At 38.5% G+C, this 24,250-nt stretch overlaps 1 protein-coding gene across 4 annotated transcripts in view; it reads left to right on the forward strand.

The window, feature by feature from the left end:
• Positions 1 to 23,857, forward strand: part of LOC122404019 (SUN domain-containing ossification factor) — a 158,455-nt gene extending 134,598 nt beyond the window's left edge. The window contains exons 7-9 of one of the 4 annotated variants that reach the window (XR_006259670.1): positions 21,516 to 22,799; positions 22,883 to 22,985; positions 23,140 to 23,857. Coding sequence is in view for 3 of the 4 variants with exons in the window: in XM_043407868.1 (XP_043263803.1) it covers positions 21,516 to 22,799; positions 22,883 to 22,918 (1,320 nt within the window). In the remaining variant the exon portion in view is untranslated. Of the gene's footprint in view, positions 1 to 21,515 lie in introns of all 4 variants that reach the window. The other 3 variants (XM_043407868.1, XM_043407871.1, XM_043407869.1) reach the window with 3 other exon arrangements.
• Positions 23,858 to 24,250: the final 393 nt, after the last annotated feature.

A 24,250-nucleotide genomic window follows, 5' to 3' on the forward strand; every position in this document is an offset into this window, starting at 1 on the left:
ACAGAAGAGATTGCGGTTTTGAACGTGTATTGGATGCATGTATGTACACGTGTACTCGTAAATTATTTCACGTACGTTTATATACACGTGTAGTATTTCATAGATAATACATTTTTATCTTAATTTATGTAATTTTCAGAATATCGATACTAATTTACGGATTTAGTATTGTGTCTGTATTGCAAATGTAACATCTAAACATCCGAATATTTAGTTAAAAAATGAAGTACATGTGATATTAGAGGTTATGAATGGATACATGCCGCCACATGGCCGGGAAAAGTAAAACCTAAAGCGCGCTCACAAACGGGGAAACCCCTCGCTATCACCGGCTACAGGCGCGCCAACAATGCCGACATTGGCCGCATTTCCAACACTCCCCCTCAATGTTGGCAGACTGGTTAACCCTGTATGGTAGCAAAAACTCAGGTGCTTCTCTCTCGAAACACATTTGGTCAGTGCGTCAGCCACCATCCGTTCCGTTGGCATATATTCGATTACAACTTCTCCATTTTGGACCATATCCTTGATAAAATGACACCGAATGTCAATGTGCTTGGTCCTAGCATGATATCCAGAATGCTTAGTCATAAATTGAGCACTTCGGCTGTCGTTAAAAATGACTCTGCTGATGACCTCTTCACAGCCGAGTTCCAACAATAAACTGTTCAAATATCGTAGTTCCTTTGCAGCTTCAACTAAACCAATGTACTCGGCTTCAGCCGAAGATGTTGCGACTGCACGCTGCTTACGCGATTCCCAAGAAACCGCCGTGCCACCCAGCGTAAACACGAACCCCGTGTATGATTTCCGATCTATAAGGCTACTTCCCCAATCGGCGTCCACATAGCCGACCAATTTATCATCGTTGGTGTTATATGTTAAACCAACTTCACGTGTTCCTTTTAAATAGCGTAGCACCCGCTTTGCTGCCTGCCAATGCTCTTCATTATGGTAATCATTGAATTGGCCCAATACACTAACCGCATGGGCAATATCCGGACGTGTGCATATCGCTAGATACATTAGACTCCCGACTAATTCCCTGTATGGTCTATCATCACTTCTGGGACTTCTTTGCAGCTTTGATCCATCAACCATAGGTGTCGGACTTGGATTTGCATCAGTCATCCTGTATTTTTCTAATAAACCAGAAACATAACTAGACTGACAAAGTGTAATACTTCTTCCCTTTCTTGTAAACTCAATTCCTAAGCAACACGATGCTTCTCCAAGGGATTTAATTTCAAAAACTTCTTGCAGATTCTGTTTTAACTCCTCTCTCCGTGTCCTACTCCTGCAACAGATCAACATGTCATCGACGTATACGCATACCATTAATAACTTCTCCCTTTTCCCAGAGTAGAATACGCATGGATCAAGTTTCGACTGGCACAGACCAAATTCTCGAAATTTGTCACTTAACGTAGCGAACCATTGTCTTCCGCTTTGTTTAAGACCATATAGCGCCTTCTTCAAATGGCAAACTCGATTTCCCTTTTGTAAATCATTTAGCATTAATATTCCCATTTTTTTTACTTCGCTGTTTTTCGGCTCATTCCTAATTAAGAATTCCAGACCTTCTTCAAAATGTTGTGGGATTTCCATGAATATATCTTCTTCAAGCACACCGTTTAAATAAGCAGTAGTTACATCTACTTGTTCGATGACCATATTATATCTTGATGCTAGGGATGCCATCAATCTGATGGAACTCATCCTGGTCACTGGAGAAAATGTTTCTGTGAAATCAATGCCTGGACGTTGCGCAAATCCCTTCGCAACCAATCGTGCCTTATACTTCTTATGTTGGCCGTTGAGGTCCCTCTTCATACTTAATACAAAACGACTACCAATTATATTTTTATCCGTCGGTCGTTCTACCAACTTCCACGTCTTCTTTTCTATAATAGACTTTATTTCAGATCTCATCGCATGCAGCCATTCCTCTTTTTCAGGTAAATTCCAAAAATCTTCCATTATTACTTCTCCTGCACAGGTATACTCTTCCTTAATGCGATATACCTCATTCGTTTGATCGATCCAATTGCCTGAAATTTCAACGTCATTGTGTGATTCATGGTTCGTTCCTCGTTCTCGAAAATTAAAAAGTTTCCTTGGCCTCCCCCTTAAACCAGTGCGTTGTATGCGTGGACGGCCGCGATCCCTCTTTGGGGTATCTTCTGGAACTCTTTCCTCTTCACTCTCCTCTTCAGGACCCGACTCCTCGTTGCGTAGTGGAACTGGACTTCTCCTATCGTCAGTATTATAATTGGGTGCATCCTCACTATGATTGCCATCACTCTCATTTTCTGCTTCCTTTGCACAGTTCTCATAATATCTATCTCCATGACATTTATCCTGGACACCTGCCTCTATTTCTATTCCTGGATCATCTGTGTAAAAATCTTGGAAATTACCAACCTCATGATGCTTGGGCATTAAAAACTTTACGTTTCTCGTGATTTCCATACGTCTACGTTCTGGTAGCCAAACTTTATATCCTTTAACCTCGTCACTGTATCCGATGAAAACGCATTTTTCCGACTTGGGCATGAATTTTCCCATACCCGTTCCATGTTTTAACGTATATCCTCGACACCCAAATATCTTAAAATAATTAACGTTGGGTAATTCGTTGTACCACATCTCATACGGTGTCTTCCCTCCCCGGCTAGAAGTTGGACATCGATTTCTAATGTAATTGGCCGTCGTCACAGCCTCGGCCCAAAAACATGGAGGTAAATTCGCCTGCATCAATAGGCATTTCGCCATCTCCACTAGCGTACGATTCTTCCGTTCACTTATTCCATTCTGCTCTAGACAGTACGGTACTGCAAGACGTCGTCGTATTCCCGACTTATTTAAATATTGTTCAAACTCACGATTAACATATTCGGTTCCATTATCACTCTGCAAACATTTAATACGCTTTCCCATTTGATTTTCCACCATGGCCTTAAATCTCAGAAATTGCTGGAAAACATCACTTTTCTTCTTTATGCAGTAAACTTCCGTGAACCTTGAACAATCGTCGGTAAATGTTATAAAATATTTCGAGCCTCCAAGTGACTCGGTTCTCATTGGACCGCAGACGTCCGTGTGAATAATATCTAACAATTGAGTCCTTCTGTTTGACTCCTTTGGAATGGGGATTCGAGTCATTTTTCCCTTCAAGCAAATATCGCACTCCAATTTGTAATCCTTAAACTTTAGATCTGGTATGATACCTTGACGGGTCAGTTGGGCAATATCCTTCACATTCAGATGTCCCATGGTTTGATGCCACTTCTCCAAATTATTAAGATTACAGGTTACTTGGTTAACCTCAGAAACGGAATTATTACATAAATAATATAAGTCTCCTATCTTATTTGCTCTTAATACTGTTCGTCCTTCCTGGCTTAAAACTGTGGCTCTTTCTTTATTAAATACGACCTTCATACCTTTTTGTGTCATTTTACTGACCGATAATAAATTCATCCTTACATCTGGCACATACAGTACTTCCTCGATGGTTATATTATTTATACCACCCTGACCGTCTAACGTCTTCAACTGAACCCTACCTTTGGCTTGGATCTCAACAGATTCTTTGTTTGCCAGATTTAATTTTCCTACATCACACATTTTCATTTCCTTTATCTTGTCAACGTCATTGCAGATATGACTGGTGCAACCACTATCTAAACACCATAATGATTTCTTATCAATATTTCTGTTCTCTATTGCATTATACACCTTTCCATCTTTTGTCGATACAAGCAGTGTGTACTTTTCCTCCTTGCGGCCAGAATAAGATGACGGACGTCCTTTGACATCCATCCTAACTCTACAATCAACTGCCTTATGCCCCATTTTGTTGCAACGGTAGCATCTAGTTTTGGTAATATCAGATTTATAAAATTGAGGCTTCATAGGTTTCTTACCTGATTTATGAAAAGCTGCGTTAGCACCAGGTACGTATACTTTGTCTGAATTACTTCCTTTAATATCGCACTGCTCAATAATTTTTATCCTCAATGTCTCAGGATCAGGCAATTCATCACGTGATATTATGGCACACCTGAAATTTTCGAAACTAGCTGGCAAACTATATAACAGTATCACTGCTATCAAATCTTCATGAATTTCAACTTCCATATCTCTTAACTGGTCAACTACATCAAAGAACTTTTTGAGATAGTCTCTGATGTTTTCACTTTCTGACATTTTATTTAAGATTAGGTGTGTAATTAGCATTGCCTTTTTAGCAGGCCCTTTAGATTGATACGACTCAATCAATTTTGTCCACATGTCTCTGGAGGTTCTGCAATTCTTTACCACCTTTACCTGCGCAGACGAAATAGCCAATTCTATTTCTGATCGAGCCTCTTCATCCTTTTCAAACCATATTTTATGCGCTGCAAGCTCTTCCTGTTTGCACTCGGCACTAATCATAGGTTCCTCGATACTGTTTTCTACATAGGCCCATAATTTCTTTTTTCGCAGAATTGCACGCATATGAATCGCCCACGATTCATAATTATCTCTTCCCAATAGTTCTATCTTTGATTCCATGTTCACATTCACTGATTTACCTTTTACAATTAACACGTGGCTTCTGGGCCCATAACCTATTAGAGGTTATGAAATACTACATGCCGCCACATGGCCGGGAAAAGTAAAACCTAAAGCGCGCTCACAAACGGGGAAACCCCTCGCTATCACCGGCTACAGGCGCGCCAACAATGCCGACATTGGCCGCATTTCCAACATGTGAAAACGTATGTTCTGTTTTACGTAACCCGCGAATCTCAGTACTTGAGTACACGTCATTACGATTCACGTATTTCGATACAGGTGTACCCTTGTATTATGAAATGCACGGATTAATATACGGATATATTAACTAAATGTGTAAATAGGGATCTCTAATGGATAAAGATACACAAATGTTGCGTACTCTTTTTATCAAGTGCAAAATAAGACTCGCGGATTTACTGTTCTTCGTTCAGCATTACTAAAACTGGAGTCGGCTGTTATACTTTGTACATTACCAAAAACGTACATGGATGGGCACTTTGCCTTATACCTGTCACAGCTTCTAGCTAGTACTATAGCCAGATGAAGACAATTATTAAGAAATAAAGCTATTAAGGTTAGGGCTAGTAATGATTAACGTTTTTTTAATCAGAATTTGATATTATTTCATATTTTAGTATAAAAAATACAATATTCCTTTTTAAAAAAAAGTTGACCTTCAAATTTTCGAAACACTTCTATCTATAACAAAAATAAATGCTCTACATAATGTGAGATTTAAGGCTTTCACGGCCTGAGTCTATACTTGAGGTGAAGGTTTCCGGATGGTTGCCGCGTCTACCTTCGGCGAATCGCTGAAATTTTTTTTGTGCAACGCCTATTTTAAAAATTATAAAAGTGTACAAGATGCATGAACACCTTGTATAGTACAATACTAGATGATTGACGATCACGATCGAAATGGATAATCGCATGGTGATTGACGTTTATTTCAATTGTTAATCGATAATGCGATTACATTACATTAAAATAATTATTCACGACGATTAATGTTTAAAATAATCGTTAACCGGTAGTGCCCGTCTGTTAGAATCTAAGGGGTTTCTTAAAGTTCTTTTTGTTTGTCCTATAGCGACAAGCCGTATATTTTTATAAAAATTAAGTATACAGGGTGTCCCGTAAATAGTGTAAGAACCGGAAATGGGGGGTAGCTGAGACGATTCTGAACAACAATTTCCTTTGCAAAAATGTCGGATGGAGCTTCGTTTTTGAATTATTAACGAAAAACACTGACCAATCACGGCGCTCGCCTTCCGCGCGCTCAGGGCCGTCCGACCTCGGAGAGCCACCGCGCCGGGTAGGTAGCAAGATGCGCGTTGAAGATACATCGAGGAACGAATACAAATAATTAAAAATACTACCACTACAACTGTTACCTAATATGTTAATTACTACGTAATTAGTACGTAAATTACTAAATCAAATTTATTAATTATTTGTATTTGCTGTTTCCGAGAAAGAAGGAATAAAATCTCGGTATTTTTAGGAAATTGACCCTTCGCAACCGAGTGACGCTTCTCGGCAGAGTGTTTTAAAATTAAAATAAAAATTATTATCAGAAAATTAAAATAAATACGGTAAGAACCATTTGTAACCGTTTGTTATTAAAAACTGTACTGAAAAAGCAGACTGGATTTCTGCGTACCGAAACATTCCTCGAATGCAAAGGGTTAATAGAGAAATAATTGAAATTCGACTTACCCATTTATCTGCAAATTGACCTACTGCGCTGACAATAGAGCCCGGCCAATGCACCGCTGTCGGTCACAGCAAGGTCAAAAACCCCAACGAAAATCAGCTGATGGGACGGCCCGATCGCTGTACCTGCTTCTCACCCCGAAAAAACTTCACGCACGGTCACTAACACTTTTCACTTTCACATACCGATGTGTTCCGTTGCATCCTACTTCGATTGTTGCTCCTTCCTGGGTTGATAACGGTGCCTGGATGTTGCTCCCTCCTGAATTGTTACTCCTTCCTGAATGGTAGTTGCTCCCTGAATTGTTGCTCCTTCCTGGATTGTTGCTTCTTCGAACCTTGCTCCCTTCAGGATTGTTGTTCCTTTTCGCTGGGATAATGGGCGCGATACGTGCGGGCGGCTTTCTTCGCGTTCCCCTTGGTGTCCGCGAAAACGAAGAACGAACGATAATCCTCTGCGTTTACGCGTTCCATCGCGTGCGTCCGCTTCTGTTCAGAAACGCGTAGGTTCTGTGAAAAATTTTGACTGACAAATTGCATTTCCCTCCCCGAAAAAGTTCCAGGTAAGGCAACCCATTGTCGCGCGATTCGGAGTTACCTGCGATCGACGAACGTGCAGACCATGTTTGCCGCAAATGTTTGCTGCTAAACCGTACGGTCGGCTTTTCTAATACAATTTTTAAGATTCACCGTGAATATTTTTCCATGGAAAATTTGTTATAAAAAAGAAAGAAGAATATACCATGAAAAATTAAATAAAATAAAAAGGTTTTGTTTATAAAAAATAATCCACGAAGAAGGAGTCAATTACATAATAGATAATATGCGATAATAAATAATATTGGAGCAACAAAAAACAAAAATATTTAAAAAGAATATTAAATAATATTTTTTCTAGTTCTTATTTCTCAAATGAAAATTCCAAGAAGATATATTTTTTAATATTTGTGTTAAATATTTTTGTTGTACAATTAAATATGTTATCCATGAAAAAATATTCACGGTGAATCTTAAAAATTCTATTAGAAGAGCCGACCGTACAGTTTAGCAGCAAACATTTGCGGCAAACATGGTCTGCACGTTCGTCGATCGCAGGTAACTCCGAATCGCGCGACAATGGGTTGCCTTACCTGGAACTTTTTCGGGGAGGGAAATGCAATTTGTCAGTCAAAATTTTTCACAGAACCTACGCGTTTCTGAACAGAAGCGGACGCACGCGATGGAACGCGTAAACGCAGAGGATTATCGTTCGTTCTTCGTTTTCGCGGACACCAAGGGGAACGCGAAGAAAGCCGCCCGCACGTATCGCGCCCATTATCCCAGCGAAAAGGAACAACAATCCTGAAGGGAGCAAGGTTCGAAGAAGCAACAATCCAGGAAGGAGCAACAATTCAGGGAGCAACTACCATTCAGGAAGGAGTAACAATTCAGGAGGGAGCAACATCCAGGCACCGTTATCAACCCAGGAAGGAGCAACAATCGAAGTAGGATGCAACGGAACACATCGGTATGTGAAAGTGAAAAGTGTTAGTGACCGTGCGTGAAGTTTTTTCGGGGTGAGAAGCAGGTACAGCGATCGGGCCGTCCCATCAGCTGATTTTCGTTGGGGTTTTTGACCTTGCTGTGACCGACAGCGGTGCATTGGCCGGGCTCTATTGTCAGCGCAGTAGGTCAATTTGCAGATAAATGGGTAAGTCGAATTTCAATTATTTCTCTATTAACCCTTTGCATTCGAGGAATGTTTCGGTACGCAGAAATCCAGTCTGCTTTTTCAGTACAGTTTTTAATAACAAACGGTTACAAATGGTTCTTACCGTATTTATTTTAATTTTCTGATAATAATTTTTATTTTAATTTTAAAACACTCTGCCGAGAAGCGTCACTCGGTTGCGAAGGGTCAATTTCCTAAAAATACCGAGATTTTGTTCCTTCTTTCTCGGAAACAGCAAATACAAATAATTAATAAATTCCATTTAGTAATTTACGTACTAATTACGTAGTAATTAACGAATTAGGTAACAGTTGTAGTGGTAGTATTTTTAATTATTTGTATTCGTTCCTCGATGTATGTTCAACGCGCATCTTGCTACCTACCCGGCGCGGTGGCTCTCCGAGGTCGGACGGCCCTGAGCGCGCGGAAGGCGAGGGCCGTGATTGGTCAGTGTTTTTCGTTAATAATTCAAAAACGAAGCTCCATCCGACATTTTTGCAAAGGAAATTGTTGTTCAGAATCGTCTCAGCTACCCCCCATTTCCGGTTCTTACACTATTTACGAGACACCCTGTATAGAAAAAAAAAATACAAAATAAACTATAACTCGCACTAAAAGACTTTCATTTTGATCAGTTTGAAAAACGGGTCTCGCCGGCCTCTAGTTCCAAATTCCTCGCTATGGGTAACAAGTATACAGAAAATTTAAATACGTGTGGACACGTATCACATATACACGCTCGTCAGCTGTTTGCCTCGCGCTCCAAGCGACAACTTGGGGCGCTTAGAGGGGACATCAACTGCCGCTTAGCGCAGTAATGAGTGGACTGTATTGATTTTTATTGCTCGGTGATATTCGTTTTTCGAAGGTATCATCGAGACTTGTTTCCGACCAGATAAGGCCTTCCTCTAATCTGCCGGGTGCTGAGTACTGCCACGGACGGGGCACCAAATGGTGGTTGTAAGGCTCCAAGTAGAGCATCTTATTTCTCTGTAATTTCATTTTTAAAACACCATTTCGTTATTTTATTTTAAAAAAATAATGAATACTTTTATAAATAGCAGATCTGTTTCAAAATTTGTCAATAAAACACGTTAGAAATTGATATGCCACTATAATAAATAAAATTATATTATGATTCAATGGAAAAAAGTAATTATTATAACAAAGACACTTTATTGATAGCTCGTACATCCAATACATGTACTTATATCTTGAAATATGCAGGTATTTAAAGATTGCATAATGCCGAGCGATTATCGCAGACTGCAATTTCCATTAATCTTGTTTGCGTACGTGACATTCCTGAGATTCTCTCTAGGAGAGTTCGTACAGCGAGCAGTGACACAAAAACGCGTCTGTTATAGTCTGGGCCACGATATAGCGAGGTCGTAAACTAAACTCTTGAGGGTTGGGGCCGACTACTACTGCGGCACTTCGGGCCGTACATGACATCTTGCTTCAGGGTGCCTTTCTGAATGTTTTTCTGTGCCATATATTATACGCAGGTAAATTAATATATTGAAGACTTTGAGTAAGAAATTTTACCTGTTTCAATTCCTCTAAAAATGGCGACACTAGATAAAGCATTTCTACGTACGACCCTGACTATGGTCTAAGGCCCTTAGCTGCTCGTTTTTCTGCCTGTTGCGTTAGCACGTGGTTCTAATAAATTTCAGATACCAGTATTATTTTTGGTAATTATTTACTTTAGTGATTCCTCACCGATTTCGATGACCTTGAAATATGTTGTCAAGGTCACTGTTATGAACATTTTTTCTATATACATCTTACCGCCGCTCGGCCTTAGTTTCCGAGATTTTTCGCCAAAAAGATCGTTCCCACTACAATGAATTCCGTCTATACGTACGTGCCTGTGGCAGCGTGTGTGTAAGCGTTGAATCGCCGATTGTTTATTGTTTCTATAGATACATCGAGGTGGTCGGCAATGGATGCGTATAACGGGTGTGCTTAAAAACTCGATTTGAGTAGCCGGTATAAGAAAATCTAACCCAGACCTAACCCAAACCTAACTATTCTACCTAGTAACTAATATAATGAATTAGGTCTGGGTTAGATCAGTTTATACCGGCCGCCGTGAGGCGGCCGGCCACGCATTCATTTTCTATTTCAATTTTCTTTATTAATAGTATACTCAGAACATCGAACGTTGTTGGCGTGAAACAAGAGCGAATATTCCACGATATGGGACCCGGAAAGAGCATTATGTCGGTTACATAGCTGAGTTCTTGTTTCGACGACAATATGATTTCAATACAAGAATAGCTGCATTTTTTGATATAATGGCAGAAATTTTTTCAATTTCTATTAATAATAACGATAATAGTAATAATAGTAAAGAATAAAGTATAATATTTTATCTCCAACTCAACCAGAGGCTAATTCAGACATAAAATTATTTTTGCAAATATCTCGAAAACAAAGGGCGAGCGGCGGTAACATGTATAAAGAAAAAGTATTCATAACAGTGACCTTGACAACATATTTCAAGGTCATCGAAATCGGTGAGGAATCACTAAAGTAAATAATTACCTTATTTTTAACATAAGTAATACTTTATTAAATTCAATAAACGTGGTTAACAAATAAACAATTTCAAGTAATATTGTTCTTCTTGGTTGGATTCTTTTAATACTCTTTTACCACTTTTACTTTTACATTACTTCTACGTTTTACGCCTTTTTCAGCTCCTCTACCACATCTACTCTTTTACCATACATGCATCCATACATAAATACACACTGTTGCCAACTTATAGGAAGATTATTCCCTAACACTGCCAATTCACTTGTTCTGGGAGCTGAAACGTGTAAACTTTGACACTTACTCGAGTTTACGATGTTTACATGTTTTTGTGGCATCGGTAACGGCTCATCACCATCGATTCGAGTGTTCCAACGGTGTTGTTGGCGTCAATACCGTGAGAGAGTAGCGAGCAAATAACACTGTTCAACACGAATTTTGTTTTTCCGTACCCACTAGGTGATTCTTGTAGAGCTCTGTTTCCTAAACACGAATGTGAAAATGGAATTGCTGTATCACCCTCAGTTTTTGAAAAACACGAGTTTTTGTGAAAACGTCCAATTTTGGGCAAAAACGAGGTATTACGCGAAAATTAAAAACATCAGACAGTTCCACTTAATCTTAAAAGATAGAGGAGATATTCCTGAATACGCTAACATCGATAGTTATAATATTTTGTGTTTTTGAACGGTTGTAAATGATCGCCAAAGTTTGAAAAAGTGTCGAAGTACGTACTTTATACACAATACTTTTGCATATTTACGAAAAGTTCTTTACCTGACACGAAATTTATACACAGGATCTGATTCTGCAGACATTTCTGAAGAAGAAACTGTCCAACAGAAGTATAGAAGCCGTTCTCAATTGTCACAGGTCGAAAAAATGTGTGTTGGGAACGCGTGCACGACGTTTTACCGCCACGCGGCCATCGCTAGCCTACCTCGGCACGGCATGCAGTTCCGTAGCTACCTACAAGCGAAACTGGTATAATGGTTCAATAGGGTATGCACTCTGTATACAGGGTGCTCGGCCACCCTTGGGAAAAATTTTAGTGGGGGATTCTAGAGGCCAAAATAACACGAAAATTAAGAATATTAATTTGTTGATGGAGGCTTCGTTCAAAAGTTATTAACAATTAAATTCAAAAATTTCAAATCGTTCTGGAAAAATTATTTTAGGTTGCAGGGTCAATTATAATCAGTTTTGGTGAATAGATATACCCCCGAATTGCTAACCATTTTCGAAACAAAAATTCGAGAAGGTGTGAAATTTTTTGACAAAATTAAAAAATTTCAAATCGTCGTGAAAAAATTATTTTTAGTTGCAGGAGTCAATTACTATCATTTTTTTCATTAGACATACCCTCAAAATCCTATCCACTTTCGCGAAAAAAATTTGAGAATGTGTGAAATGTTTCGACGGGAGAAAAAAATTTCGAATCGTTCTGAAAATATTATTTTCAGTTCCGAGGGTCGATTACAATAATTTTTGGTGAATAGACATACCCTCGAAATCCTGCGCATTTTCTAGAAAAAAATTCGAGAAAATGCTGAAATTTTTCGAGAAAATTAAAAAATTTCAAATCGTTCCGGAAAAATTATTTTTAGTTGCAGGTGTCAATTACAATCATTTTTGGTCAATACGTATACCCTCGAATACCTACGCACTTTCGAGAAAAAAATTCATTCCCGAAAATATAGTTTCTGGCCAGAAATGCTACCCCGAAATTTCATGCGAATGCTTAAAATGTCATAACTCCTGAACGGATTGGACGATTTTAATGTTTAAAGAAGAAAACTACGCGTATTTTGCTAAGGAATACGTGACGATCCCAAAAATATTCGAAAAGTTATTTCTTCACTCCGCAAAATGAGAAAAAACCCCCAAAAAATGGACTAATTTTCAAACAGCCATAACTCCTACAATAGTGAATATATTTCGATGAAACTTTTTTCTGAAGTAGAGCTCATGGGTACCTACAAAAAAGTATTAGACCACTTTTCTGTAGGGTGTCAAACAAAATTACTAAAAATGAAAAACGAATTTTTAAGAAAAATCAACAGAGGCGCCTTAATTTTTCAGGGAAAATGAAAGGTTTCTAATCGTTCTGCAAAAATGATTTTCGATTGCGGGGGTCAATTACAATCATTTTTAGTGAATAGACATACGCCCGGAATCCTGTGCATTCTTGAGAAAAAATTCAGTACAGGCGAAACTTTATACGTTAATAACTTTTTAACTAAGCCTCAATCAACAAATTGGTATTCTTGATTTTCGTTTTATTTTTGCCTCTAGAATCTCACATTAAAATTTTTCCCAGAGGTGGCCGAGCACCCTGTATAGTATGTTTGATTTTTTTTGTAACTTTTATTGCTTAATATATTTGTACACTCTATGATACTAATCACTGAATTATATTTTCAAAATCCATGTAAACTTATCAATGGAATCACTCGATCATATACGCTTTTTTAGAAAGATCTCGAGTAAATCCTTGCTATTCACACTTCGCTCTTAGGAATATTATTCCTATTCTGTGAGGCAACCCAACAATAAAATGTTTATTTTTTTACGGCTTTATATTTAAAAAACCATTCATATACATACAATGAACATCGAAATTGTTTAGAAATGGAAATGATCGAGAAATGTTTTTTACACATCCACTAACAGATTAAAGAATCAAAAATGATAAACATATACAGGAATTGGGAGCCTAAGATATTATCGGTGTCGCATCCATTATGCGTAGCTACGGCACTGCCGAGCCGAGGTAGGCTAGCGATGGCCGCGTGGCGGTAAAACACCGTGCACGCGTTGCCGAAGAACATTTTCTCAACCTGTGACAATTGAGAACGGCTTCTACACTTTTGTTGGACAATTTCTTCTTCAGAAATGTCTGCAGAATCAGATCCTGTGTATAAATTTCGTGTCAGGTAAAGAACTTTTAGTAAATATGGAAAATTATTATGTATAAAGTACGTACTTCGACACTTTTTCAAACTTTGGCGATCATTTACAACCGTTCAAAAGTACAAAATATTATAACTATCGATGTTAGCATATTCAGGAATCTCTCCTCTATTTTTTAAGATTAAGTGGAATTGTCTGATGTTTTTAATTTTCGCGTAATACCTCGGTTTTACCCAAAATTGAACGTTTTCACAAAAACTCGTGTTTTTCGAAAACTGAGGGTGATATAGCAATTCCGTTTCCAGATTCGTGTTTATGGTACGAAGCTCTATAAGAATTACCTAGTGGATATTGTAAAACAGAAAACAAAATTTAATTTGTAGAACAGTGTAATTAGACGGAGAGCGACTGTCGAAATCTAAGACAGCGCCGCGTAATGACTAATGAGAGTACGCGGCCGGATCTTCAGCTGTCGATCGGCGCAGTCCTACATAGACTTTTGACTAGAGCGTATCGGCTTCCGATCTTGCTGGAATAGAAAGATTTGCGGAAGGAAAGTTCCGATTGTTCGAGAACTTCTCTGCCTGTATTTGCCGGGTGTAACGAACAGTAGCTCAGTCTGGTGCGGATTTCCTGATAGACCTCGCATAGCTGAGAATTCATTAAAATTCGAAAATAGTAGATTTATCCCTTGATAAACGGATCGCTTTGAGATTTGGGCAAGTGCACCCCGGAATCTCGTATGGGATTTCCCAATCGAGGTTCCATGAAATCAGTACTGCGGCAGGAGTGATCGAGAAAATACACCGATAAGTTGTTCGATTCCCTGGGGAGTGGCCGAGAGATGCACTAGTAGGGTTTTCGATCCTTCATGCAGCATTGAGTGGTCGTCTCAATCGTTTATACGATTGAGACACAAGGAAGTTGGCGGATACCGTCTTGATTTTCTTGTAATTGCCGCTCGGCTGAGGTTACACCTAAGGGAGGCACCTACATCGTGTAACCTCCAGGTAGGTTCACTGTAGTCCGGTCGGCGTCCTCTTAGGACGTTTGACTTTTCGGCGTTCGATTCTTTACTTCTACAGACCCCGCTTAAAATAAGATGAAAATGTTATATTTTTCGTTTAATTTAATCGTAAATGTAATCGTCGATTAGCGCTATATTTACTTTAATCGTCAATCGATGTAAACGATTACTTTAATCGTGAGTTGTGACCGATTAAACAGTATTCATTTATGAATCGTCAATCGTCCGTAATAACTAACAATTACTTCATTTACTTCTGACAACAAAATTCTCAATCGTATCCGTTAAGGGGTAAGACCACTGTAAAAACCTGAAATAAAGCGTTTTTTTTTTGTATGGATGGAAAAGTAAGAGGATAATAATATTCAAGAATGTTATTAACCATGTCATTAAGTGTTACAAAAAATGATGTTTATTCAATAATAGCGCAAAATAACGACGCTGGTGCCATTCTCGCGAGGCGTGTTTTCAATTTGAGACGCCCTGCGGTACGCAGTACATTACGTATTTCTCTAGCTATACTCATGTAAATTAAGAGAAAATTTTTTGTTTTTTTCCAAATACAAATTTGCGTAAGTTACACTGCATGCCGCAGAGTGCCTTAAGGGGTCATTCTGGTTTATCGGGCCGAAAAGTGAGGTAAATTCTATGAATTTTTTCTGATTTAAATACATTATATATTGAAATAAATACATGTAGTATTTATTGTACTATCTTTTGGCTTTATGAAAAATATTTTGTTATACATAAACAATTATTATTGTTAGTGTTCTATTAGCGTAAATATAACACTGAAAAAAAAACCTAAGTTGCTGGCGTAGGTGATTACAGTCTTCAGGGTTATCTGAAAGAAGAAAATGAACAAGATTTTTAATCGGCATGAATGTCAGCAGGTAAAACAAAATGGCAGCGGTTAAAAGAAACGTAAAAGAAAAACAGCGTTTTTTTAGTTACTTTTAACCGCTGCCATTTTGTTATTTTTTAACAGAAATTGTTCGACGAGGTACGGGCGATAGCGACATTCATGCCGATTAAAAATCTTGTTCATTTTCTTCTTTCAGATAACCCTGAAGACTGTAATCACCTACGCCAGCAACTTAGGTTTTTTTTTCAGTGTTATATTTACGCTAATAGAACACTAACAATAATAATTGTTTATGTATAACAAAATATTTTTCATAAAGCCAAAAGATAGTACAATAAATACTACATGTATTTATTTCAATATATAATGTATTTAAATCAGAAAAAATTCATAGAATTTACCTCACTTTTCGGCCCGATAAACCAGAATGACCCCTTTTTAAAACGCGCCTCGCGAGAATGGCTTCAGCGTCGTCATTTTGTACTATTTTTGAATAAATATTTTCTTTTTAACACTTAACGACATGGTTAATAATATTCTTGAGTATTATTGTTCTCTTATTTTTCCATCCATACAAAAAAAATCGTAAAAAATGCTTTATTTCAGGTTTTTACAGTGGTCTTACCCCTTAATCAATTGATTATTCCAATTAAATTAATCTATTGATGTTCAAGTCCGCCTCTTGGTCTCTATGCAGTTTCAATTGATATCTTCATAGCAACGCATGATAATTTTCAGAAGGTTACTTAGTTTCTTAATTGTCAGTAAGTGTATATGCCGTAACTAATTTGCCTCGTAGTATCGATGTCTAAAATATTACATTGTTCAACACGAATTTTGTTTTGCCATATCTACTAATTGATTCTTGTAGAGTTCCGTTTTCCAAATTCGAATCTGGAAATGGAATTGCTGTATTACCCTCAGTTTTCGAAAAATACGAGTTTATGTAAAAACGCCTAATTTTTGGTAAAAACGACGTATTACGCGAAGACTACAAACATCAGAAAGTTCCACTTACAATTAGTCTTAAAAGATAGAGAAGTGATTCCTGAATATGCTAACATCGATAGTTATAATATTTTGTGCATTTGAACTATTGTAAATGATCGCCAAAGTTTAACAAAGAATCGAGGTACGTAGTGTCTATTGAATATTGTTGCTTATTTATGAAAAGTTCCTTACCTGACACAAAAACTATACATAGGATCTGATTCTGCAGACATTTGCGAAGAAGTAACTGTCCAACAGAACTGTAGAAGCCGTTTTCAATTGGCGCAGGCCGAGAAAATATTCATCGGTAACGCGTGCGCGGCGTTTTACGGCTACGAGGCTTTTTTTTTTGTACGTGGGGGAATCCTCATGGACACCCGCGGGCCCACCCGAAGGCAGGGCCGGCGGGTAGTGCCGGACTCTTACCGGCTAAAATCCCACGGTGAGCATCCTCAGGCGCCTGGCGATGAACCGAGAACTCTAGTGAGCCATCACAGAGTCCCCAGCCGCGCCATGCCTTTTCAGGCCCCTCCCGGTGAGAGGAACTCCTCCCACCGCATTCCCACTCAACCGCAGGTGCCTGGTCAACCTACGGCCTTAGATAAAAGCCGCGGCAGATATCCCATGCCCCAGTCCACTCACACACACATACACACGCGCAACACATTCATATCGGTGTTTGGTCCGCGGGAGCTTTCGCTCCGACCTCCGGGATGCCATGCGACGGTGCGGCCACCAGCCTTCTCAGGTTGATGACCTCATCTCCGCATCCCATCCCAGCGGCTGCCCCTATCCGCCACCTGGGGACCCGCCACGTAGGGGTTCACCTCCCCTGCCGCCTGGAGAACCAAACGGGTGCGTGGTTACGGCTACGAGGCTATCGCTTGCCTATCTCGGCTCTGCAAGTACCATAGCTACATATACAGGGTGCTCGGCCACCCCAGGGAAAAATTTACATGAGCGATTCTAGAGGCCAAAATAAGACGAAAATCAAAAATACCAATTAGTTGATGGAGGCTTCGTTACAAAGTTATTAACGATTAAAGTTCCGCCTTTAGAATAGCAATCTGCGTACAGCTGCGTTCGCGCGGAAGGTTGTGGCAGGCCAGTGCTAGTGGTTGTTACGCAGCATGAAAAATTTTACTTACCGACATTTTCGACAGCCTTAGATTTTTGTCCACTGATGGGAACGCGAACACCTTACATTGAATAAGATTCAACCTGCCTTATGAAAATTTAGAAGGGCATATCAAAACTCGTCTGACGAGATTTTCATAGAGACAGGGTGAATGCCACTTCCAATACACAATGTTGTGCACAAGAATTATCCAAACACGATCATACACGCATCACGATTGTCCACAGTGTCCGCAAATGTCCACAAATAATCCTTTCAGGCACTAACCACTATGCAATTAAATAAACATGCATCGCGATTATGTTATTCGTGAATGTCTATGTGTACGTGCACCACGATTCTCTCGAGTTACTTACGAATAGAACTGTTTTTAATTTTTCAAATACACTTTTATTTAAAAATGTAAAAAGGAATCGTTGGATAAATGAAATTTTCGCGTCAATTTGTGTTCACGCTGAACAATGTAACGATACTAGCAGCTGACTATGCCATCGATCGACGAGGTTCAGAGAAACAAATACCGAACTGAACATCGATTCTTACGTCACTCGCCTCGCTTATTACACACACACACACACACGCGCGCGCATGCACTCTACACTCATTGTCAGTGGTGACAAATGGCAGAATCGGCAACAGTTCGTTCAGCTAGTCAGTCGTAAAAAAGAATCAGTCAAGACAGATCTCGCGACTCATTTTAGACATATTTCATTCAGTTATGTATTAAGTAGCATGTAAGAAATATAGTGATATAATCAATTAGCGAATACTTATTTGTAGACAATTGGAGAGGTGACAGGAACTTTTGTACTTACAATTCAGGTTGAATATTCTTTATTTATATGACGACGTACGGACCAATAGTTCGACGTATAAACTGAATAGACTGACTCTCTCGGGTGATCGGCGCCCTGGCTTATATGTATATCCCAGGTCCCGATCGTCCTTTGGTTTTTCCTTCGCACCGGGTGCAAAACTTCCCGGCACGTGCCGTGGAACATTTTCGGTCCTTCGAACGATGTTCCACGATACGTGCAGCCGATCGATTTTTACACCCGGCCCGAATCGGTTGCACACAGCATCGTTTCTCAAGCATGCGGAACAAACAAAAATAAATCTAACGGTCTACAACAAAAAATACATCTATCGGTCTACATATTAAATTCATTTTTACATTTTTAAATTGAAGTATATTTGAAAAATGAATAACAGTTCTATTTGGAGCATTCGTGGTACACGTACACATAGACATTCACGAATAACATAATCGCGATGCATGTTTATTTAATTGCATGGTGGTTAGTGCCTGAAAGGATTATTTGTGGACATTTGCGGACACTGTGGACAATCGTGATGCGTGTATGATCGTGTTTGGATGATTCTTGTGCACAACATTGTGTATTGGAAGTGGCATTCACCCTGTCTCTATGAAAATCTCGTCAGACGAGTTTTGATATGCCCTTCTAAATTTTCATAAGGCAGGTTGAATCTTATTCAATGTAAGGTGTTCGCGTTCCCATCAGTGGACAAAAATCTAAGGCTGTCGAAAATGTCGGTAAGTAAAATTTTTCATGCTGCGTAACAACCACTAGCACTGGCCTGCCACAACCTTCCGCGCGAACGCAGCTGTACGCAGATTGCTATTTTAAAGGCGGAACTTTAATCGTTAATAACTTTGTAACGAAGCCTCCATCAACTAATTGGTATTTTTGATTTTCGTCTTATTTTGGCCTCTAGAATCGCTCATGTAAATTTTTCCCTGGGGTGGCCGACAACCCTGTATATTGTGTTTGTTTTTTTTGTAATTTCTGTTGTTTAATATTTTTATATTCACTTGTATATTAAGTGATTAGTATCCAAGAGTGTATAAAAATATTATGACTTTCTTATAAGTTTATATGGATTTTGAAAATATAATTCAGTGATTAGTGTCCAAGGTTATACAAAAATATGAAGCAATAAAAATTATGAAAAAAAATCAAAGGTACTATATACAGAATGCATACCCTATTGCAACATTACACCAGTTTTGCTTGTATATAGCTACGGCACTACCTAACCGAGATAGGCAAACGATAGTCACGTGGCCGTAAAACGCTGTGCACGCGTTACCGATGAATATCTGTCGACCTGCGACAATTGAAAGTGGCTTCTACAGTTCTGTTGGACAGTTTCTTCTTCAGAAATGTCTGCAGAATCAGATCCTGTATATAATTTTTGTGTCAGGTAAGGAACTTTTTGTAAATAAACAAAAATATTGAATAGAAAGTACGTACCATAGAGAGATGACTTGTTGGCTAGACACCTACAAACTAAACGGGGCAAGGGTAAGGAGAGAAGGTCTTTGCGTCGCCTTATTCCCACTAGAGAGGTCCGCTCTGATGTCACGCTACATAGTACATAGTAGGGTCTCCATAACCACAGGAGTATTTTGAGCCTATGGCTATACCAATGTCCTTCAGTTTTGTCCTACCCTACTTTGTCACTATACGTCCTTCCTCTCGCAATGGAATTGTAGTTGTGAGCGACTCAGCCAATAATGCCAGATAGCAGGCGTCGCTATTACGCTACGGCCAATCAGCGTGCCTAGCCATGAAGTCATCTCACTATGGTACCTCGACACCTTTTTAAACTTTGGCGATCATTTACAACAGTTCAAAAGCACAAAATATTATGGTAATAATTTAGAAAAGGGGGGGTCAAACCCATTTCGATGAGTTTTGAATATGTTGTAGAAATCAACATTTTGAACAACTTTTTCCTATACATATAACCGCCGATCGGCCTTAGTTACCGAGATTTTTTTCAAAAAGATCGCTGCTACTACAATGAATTCCATCTATACGTACGTGTCTGTGGCAGCGTGTGTATAAGCGTTGATTCGCCGATTGTTTATTGTTTCTATAGATACATCGAGGCGGCCGGGAGTGGATGCGTATAACGGGTGTGCTTAAAAACTCGATTTGAATAGCCGGCCGCCTGACGGCGGCCGGCATAAAACAATCTACTCTAAACCTAACTATTCTACCTAGTAACTAATATAATGGATTAGGTCTGGATTAGATTTTCTTATACCAGCCGCCGTAAGGCGGTCGGCCACGCATTCATTTTCTATTTCAATTTTCTTTATTGATATTATCAGTAGTGGGAAAGATTTCAGCCATATGATTTTAATGATCGAATAATGAAATTTTTCGAAATAATGGCTGAAATCTTTCCCACTTCTGATAATATCAATAAAGAAAATTGAAATAGAAAATGAATGCGTGGCCGACTGCCTGACGGCGGTCGGTATAAGAAAATCTAACCCAGATCTAATTTATTATATTAGTTACTAGGTAGAATAGTTAGGTTTAAATAAGGTTTGGGTTAGACCGTTTTATACCGGCCGCCATTAGGCGGCCGGCTGCTCAAATCGAGTTTTTAAGCACACCCGTTATACGCATCCATTCCCGACCGCCTCGATGTATCTATAGAAACAATAAACAATCGGCGATTCAACGCTTACACACACTGCCACAGACACGCACGTATAGATAGAATTCATCGTAGTAGCAGCAATCTTTTTGAAGAAAAATCTCGGAAACTAAGGCCGAGCGACGGTTATATGTATAGGAAAAAGTTGTTCTAAATGTTGATTTCTAGAACATATTCAAAAATCATCGAAATCGATGAGACCCCCCATTTTCTAAATAATTACCAATATTATAATTATTGATGTTAGCATATTCAGGAATCTCTCCTCTATCTTTTAAGACTAAATGGAACTTTCTGATGTTTTTAGTTTTCGCGTAATACCTCGTTTTTACCAAAAATTAGGCTTTCTTTTACAAAAAACTCGTATTTTTCGAGAACTGAGGGTGATACAGTAATTCCATTTCCAGATTCCTATTTGGGGAATGGAACTTTACAAAAATCACATAATGGATATTGCAAAACAGAAAAAAAATTTCATTTGTAGAATACTGTTATTTGAATTTCACCAATTTTATTGTTAGCGCAACGGTTTATTATTTTTTGTACATTGACATTATTATATTTTTAGGCGTTAGAGAGGAATATGTCCTTGAGTGGACAATACTTGGAGGAGTTAAGTCGCCGCTACAAGAAACAAGTCGAAGATATGCAAAGATCACTCGAGCGAGCAGTCTTAGCGATGAGTGAGGATACACGAAGGAGAGAGGAACGCGAATCAAAGAAAGCTGAAGAAATTGTTATGTTGCGAAAAGAAATAGACAGTCTGACAAAATCAGTAAAAAATCTTCTATACGACCGAGACAGTTGGCTTGGAAAATTATCGATGATGGGTCAGCATATTTTATTAGTGTGTTCTGAAGTCTTTTTAATATTCTTGATTGTATTATATTGCCAAAGAATTAAAAGTTCCGAGGGAAAGGAAAAACAGTTAACAAAAGAGTCGATTCGTCGCAAAAGTGCAGAAACCTTTAGTTCGCATATAAAAAAGCCGAAAAAGCGACGACCCAGCGAGATAGCTTCCAATATTACCGACACGTACCATGAAATAATAACTAATGATAAATCTCAAGAAACTAAAAAGGCAAAAAAGAAAAAACGTAAAAAGGAAACCATTCTCAATACTGATAATGCAAATGTAAATAATGACGAAAAAAGGAATTCAATTGTACATTGCAAACTTGCAGGTAATAGAGTTACAGGTAATATAGAAGTAACATCGAGGAGCGTCTCATCGACTGAAGTATCACAAGCAAGTGATTCTCGCGCACAGATTTGCAGACGACCAAGATCTGCCCCAGAAAATACAGTCGATTGGCTTTACGATTATGTTCATGAAAAAAAATGTAGTGTCCCATTATCATTATTATGCGGTGAGAGTTTTAATGCCGAGTCTATAAAACACACTAAGTTCAGTAGGTCGTGCATTGAAAATTTGAACGAATCGAGTTCATCGTCAATAAACATGTTACCCAAAAGTGATATTTCAAGTGAAGAGATTGCTTCCGAATTGTCGACAGATAATTTTAATTCCAATAATAGTAACGTTATCCTAGAGGATACAAAATTAAACTCGTCGCCTTTCTTTATGAAAACTGCTTTGTGTGTAAGAAAAAAAAGGAAAGCTCATTTTAATTATGCAAATACAGAACGGAGTCAGAATTCAGGTGATTCCAACGATAAGTCTGAAGGAATAAATTCTACTGCTTCAAAATCATTTCTAGAAAAAATTCATACTAATGATGACACAACTACCGATGTTCTGTTATTAAACCAAAGTGATGAATCAAGAAGCAGTAGTGTCATATCGTTGTCAAAAAAAAATGACAGAAAAAGTACTGGTTTTAAGAAGATGGTGAGAAAATTTTTTTGATTGAAATAGGCTGATTAAAATAATTTGAAATTGATAGACTTCGTAATGTTTTTATTTAAGCGTAGATTCGAATGCTACGCTCGTATGATATTATTAAATAAAGTAAATAGTGTGGAAGGATTAAGTTATACTGCGGTTATGCTTGTATGAAATTTTATATCTGTGAATGTAAGTGTACCTATTAGGTAAGTTATTCTTATGTAGAGCTGCTTAAAAAATATGACTTTAGCATGGTGAGGTAGTAGTATTATCTTGAATTTCGACTTACGCGTGTAAAAAGGCGTACGGCTTTGGTACGGCTTTGTTTTGTCATTATTTTCAGAACTGTCGTTGATCTTGCTCTTCACACGATTATACCAGCTATCAATCGAACAAGGAGCACAAAACCAATTATCTAACAGACAAAATGAAGAACAAATATGAAATCTGGAATTCTTGATACTTAAATCTATACGGATCTTCAACCAGTATTTCTGTACATGAACTAATATGCAATGGTCTCTTAATTAACCCCTATTTTAAAGGAACAACTGATTTATATATTATCACTGTATATTGTATAAAAATATATTTGCATTACATTATGATAAATAACATATTAAAATTAAAAATAAGATAAAAATTTGCGCTGGATCCTGCATTGTTTTTTGTAGTTTGTTATATTTGTTAACCCTTGTACGACAGACGGTATTGGCAATGTCATTTGAAAATAAACTAGTTAAGTATTGGTTTTCTTCAAATTCTGGATTTTTTTTGTAATACAATTAGTACATGAAAAAGAACTACATCTAATAAGAAAATAATATCAACACAAGCATTATTGTGTTGCATATCTAAGTAGCCTGAAAACACTATTCATAAATGTAAGTACTTGTTAGCGTCAACGCCCTTTGAAAAAATAGACGCACATGCCATGACCACCTTATTTAGCGGCTTAGGCAGCCCAAGTGGCGATACACCGTGTGCTTTTTTTTTTTTTACGAGGGGAAATCCTCATGGACACCCGGGGGCCTGCCCGATGGGAGGGCCGGCGGGTAGCACCGGACACTTACCGGTTAAAACTCCACGGTGACCATCCTCAGGCGCCGTGCTGGGGACCGGGAACTCTATTGACAAGGGGAGGTCAACTTGGACCTGTCAACCTGGGATTAGAACCAACGGGTATAGCCGAATAAGGGGGTCAAATGTGCCCCCAAACCTATTTGAACGAACGATAGGTCATTCGATAGTTTATCCAAAAAAACCCTGTGTGCCAATTTTTAATTTGAAATCTCGACCGTGGGGGTAGTAATGGGGTGAAAACGAAAATCATGTTTTTGTACAATTTCTCTTGAACTATTGAGTGAAAAAATGTAAAAAAATTCAGAGACATTTCGGATACCGGGGCACATATTTTGGGAGATTTTCAGATTTTTTGATTGAAGAACCAGGTA

Source organism: Colletes gigas, unplaced genomic scaffold (genome assembly GCF_013123115.1).
Source record: "Colletes gigas isolate AHSC1104 unplaced genomic scaffold, ASM1312311v1 Colletes_gigas_Sc00093, whole genome shotgun sequence".
NCBI lineage: Eukaryota > Metazoa > Arthropoda > Insecta > Hymenoptera > Colletidae > Colletes > Colletes gigas.